At 36.1% G+C, this 2956-nt stretch overlaps 1 protein-coding gene across 1 annotated transcript; it reads right to left on the bottom strand.

The window, feature by feature from the left end:
• Positions 1-1842: 1842 nt before the first annotated feature.
• Positions 1843-2445, bottom strand: LOC136836154 (zinc finger MYM-type protein 1-like). The gene has a single exon (XM_067100151.1). The coding sequence runs from the start codon at positions 2443-2445 to the stop codon at positions 1843-1845; it is 603 nt and encodes a 200-aa protein (XP_066956252.1).
• Between the last annotated feature and the right edge of the window lie 511 nt (positions 2446-2956).

The raw sequence follows: 2956 nt of genomic DNA on the forward strand, positions 1-2956 counted from the left end.
ATTTAATTGCCTAGATGTAATCTTGGGAAGTACGTCAGCTCACACGGAGGTTACTCAAAGTGAGATTGGACTCTCATCGAGGCGTTAGCTATCGAACAGGCGTCAAATAGACTAATCCTGAATTTTTATGTATGCGAGAACATGCAAAGAAATGCAAATATGACATAAACTACAAAGATTTTAAAATTATAGGCCAAACTCTAACGAACAATATTTAGCAATCTTGGAAACACTCTTTATTAAACAAACAAGTTCCACAGTTAAACACCCAGTCTTCCTCAACACCTCTGTATCTCTCGTGAGTTTAAGTCGAACCCGGCCCGAATAGTCCCACTCGGTCTGTGCCTTCAGCACCTTATGGTACTAGGCCCAAGCATCACCCTTTCAGGCCCCGGTACTGGCATAAATTCTGGGCCCTTCCCACATTAAAAAAAACAATAAATAAATGAACAATAATAATGATGTTAATAATAATAATAATAATAATAATAATAATAATAATAATAATAATAATAATGGAAAATAAAAAATGTAAAAAGTAATCTATCAAAAATATTAAAATACAAACTGGGAGTTATCGGGAGACTGCTGAACTCCGATTTCAATGAAAAATATAAATAAAATTAATAATAATAATAATCATAATAATATAGCTTACAAGATGAATAGAATATATCAAATTATCTCAACTGATGTCTGAACACAAGGCTAGTAACTAAATAAGTACCATATTTTTTTTATTGAAAGGATAATTCAGAATACTGAAAGACTAGGCATGAAGACTTTTAAACTATTTTTATTAAGTAATCATGCAATTGTGCAGAAACAGTAAAACTTCATAACTAATTAGATCAGTTTTGCTTTTCTTGCCTTCTTTCTGGCAAAATCACTGATGACTGAGGTATAATCAACAGATCTAGCCAATTTATTCTCAATGGACAAGAGTGCCAAATGTGACAAGCGTTCCTGGCCCATGGTTGCTCTTTTAAATGTTTTTATATTAGACAGTTTACTGAAGCTGCGTTCAGCTTCGGCAACTGTGACAGGCAATGTACAGAATATACGTAAAACTATGCATATTTCACTAAAAACTGGTTGAAGCTTTTTTGCAGTATATTTCATTCAGTAAGTTAAGGGAGTTAGTTCTTGTTCTGAATGGAAAGTAGATCTAAATATTTTCTTTAGATGCAGCATTTCACTAACAAAATTACATGACAGATCTAAAGAATATTTTTGAACCAGGCATTTTGAAGCATCTTCTAGCTCAGCTTCACTCAAAGAAACATACTTAAGGATTGCCTTGAAAGTGTCACATATGCCCTTTACTGCTTGGAATCTCTGATCCATGTCAGTGACAATATAATCTAAAGTACAATAGAAAACATTAATTCTGAAATCTGATTCCTCATCTGATTCTTTAGTCATCTCTACACCTTCATCCAGTGCCTCATCATGAAATCTTTACGTTTTTTCCCTCTCTTCCTGGAAATCTTGGCATAATGCCCATGGAAGTAGCAACATGATGTGCCTCTGATAATATGTCAGCCCACTTGTCTCATAGCTGCCTGAGTTCTGCACATAGGTCAGAGATGAGAGACATTTCTGATTCAAGTGATATTCCACGAGACTGGATGATCTTATTTCGTAAATCAATGCTTGAAAGAACTTTAAACCAAAATGCAGCTAAAACAATAGCAGAATATGATGTGAAATACAATTTCAAAGACCTAACTTCTGCCCGCATTTCATGAGTCATACAAGAATTATCAAGTGATTTGTCTAAGGCAGTAAGAATACCTGGCAAGTGAGTTGAAACTGGACGAACAGCATCCACACGTGCACTCAACGGGTGTCAGACTGTGAGTGAAGTGAAGAAGGAATTTCCTCTTTTAAAATTTTCCATCTTGCTGGACTACCACTAAAGAACACATAAAGGCGCTGAACACAACCAAAGAATGTGACAGTCTCTGGACATAGTGCAGCTGCATGAACTCCTGTTAAATTAAGTGTATGAGCACCACAAGGGGAAAACTCTGCTAGATTATTTTTCTTATGCAGACGTGCTTGAACACCTTTCACTTTTCCTGACATGTTTGACCCATTATCATACCCCTGCCCTCGACAATCACTGAAAGGTATCTTATAATGATCTAACCTGGAAAGCACCATATCTCCTATATCTTCTCCAGTTTTCTTATGAAACATTATGAACTCTATGAATCTTTCATGAATCTCAAACATATCTGAGTGATCATCTTTAGTTAAAAACCTCAGAATTAAAACATTTTGCTCAAGGTGTGCCACATCTGGAGTTGAATCTACGATTATTGAGTAGTAGATGGCTTGCTGTCTTTCATCAAGTATTGAGCTTAGAACTTTCTTAGCACATAGTTCAATAAATTCATTCTGACTCTGCCATGATAAGTAATGAGCTTGACCTTGCATAGTCTTGCCCTCAGTTTGAGCCTTTTTACCTTTGCTAAATGTTCGTGAGTGATTCTGTCATATTTACCTAAAAGCTCTAGAATTCCCAGAAAATTGCCATTTCGTGGATCCCCTATTACATTGTTGTCTCCCTGAAATGGCAGGCCTCTTGAGGCACAGTGCAAGGTAACATCCAATAGTCTCATTAAAATTGCTCTCCACTCCTCTGTTTCATTCATTATCTGTTTTTGAAGTTCATGGTCTACCCCATGTCCACCAGTGATAGGTCTAACTCTTTCCATTTGCAATAACTTATTTTATGAACCACACTATTTTCATGCTCAGGAAGCCTAAACGTAAAGTTTTTCCACTTCTGTACATATGGCGAAAAGCCTTCTTTCCTGGCCAATAAACTACGATGACTTAGATTTTTTCTGTAGAAAATAGTAAGCATGGAAAACAGAACATAGCTTTCTTTTCCTTACTCCAAACAAGCCAGTCACGGTAATGTTTCTCTCTGTTGTTTGCTGAG

Source organism: Macrobrachium rosenbergii, chromosome 56 (assembly GCF_040412425.1).
Source record: "Macrobrachium rosenbergii isolate ZJJX-2024 chromosome 56, ASM4041242v1, whole genome shotgun sequence".
NCBI lineage: Eukaryota > Metazoa > Arthropoda > Malacostraca > Decapoda > Palaemonidae > Macrobrachium > Macrobrachium rosenbergii.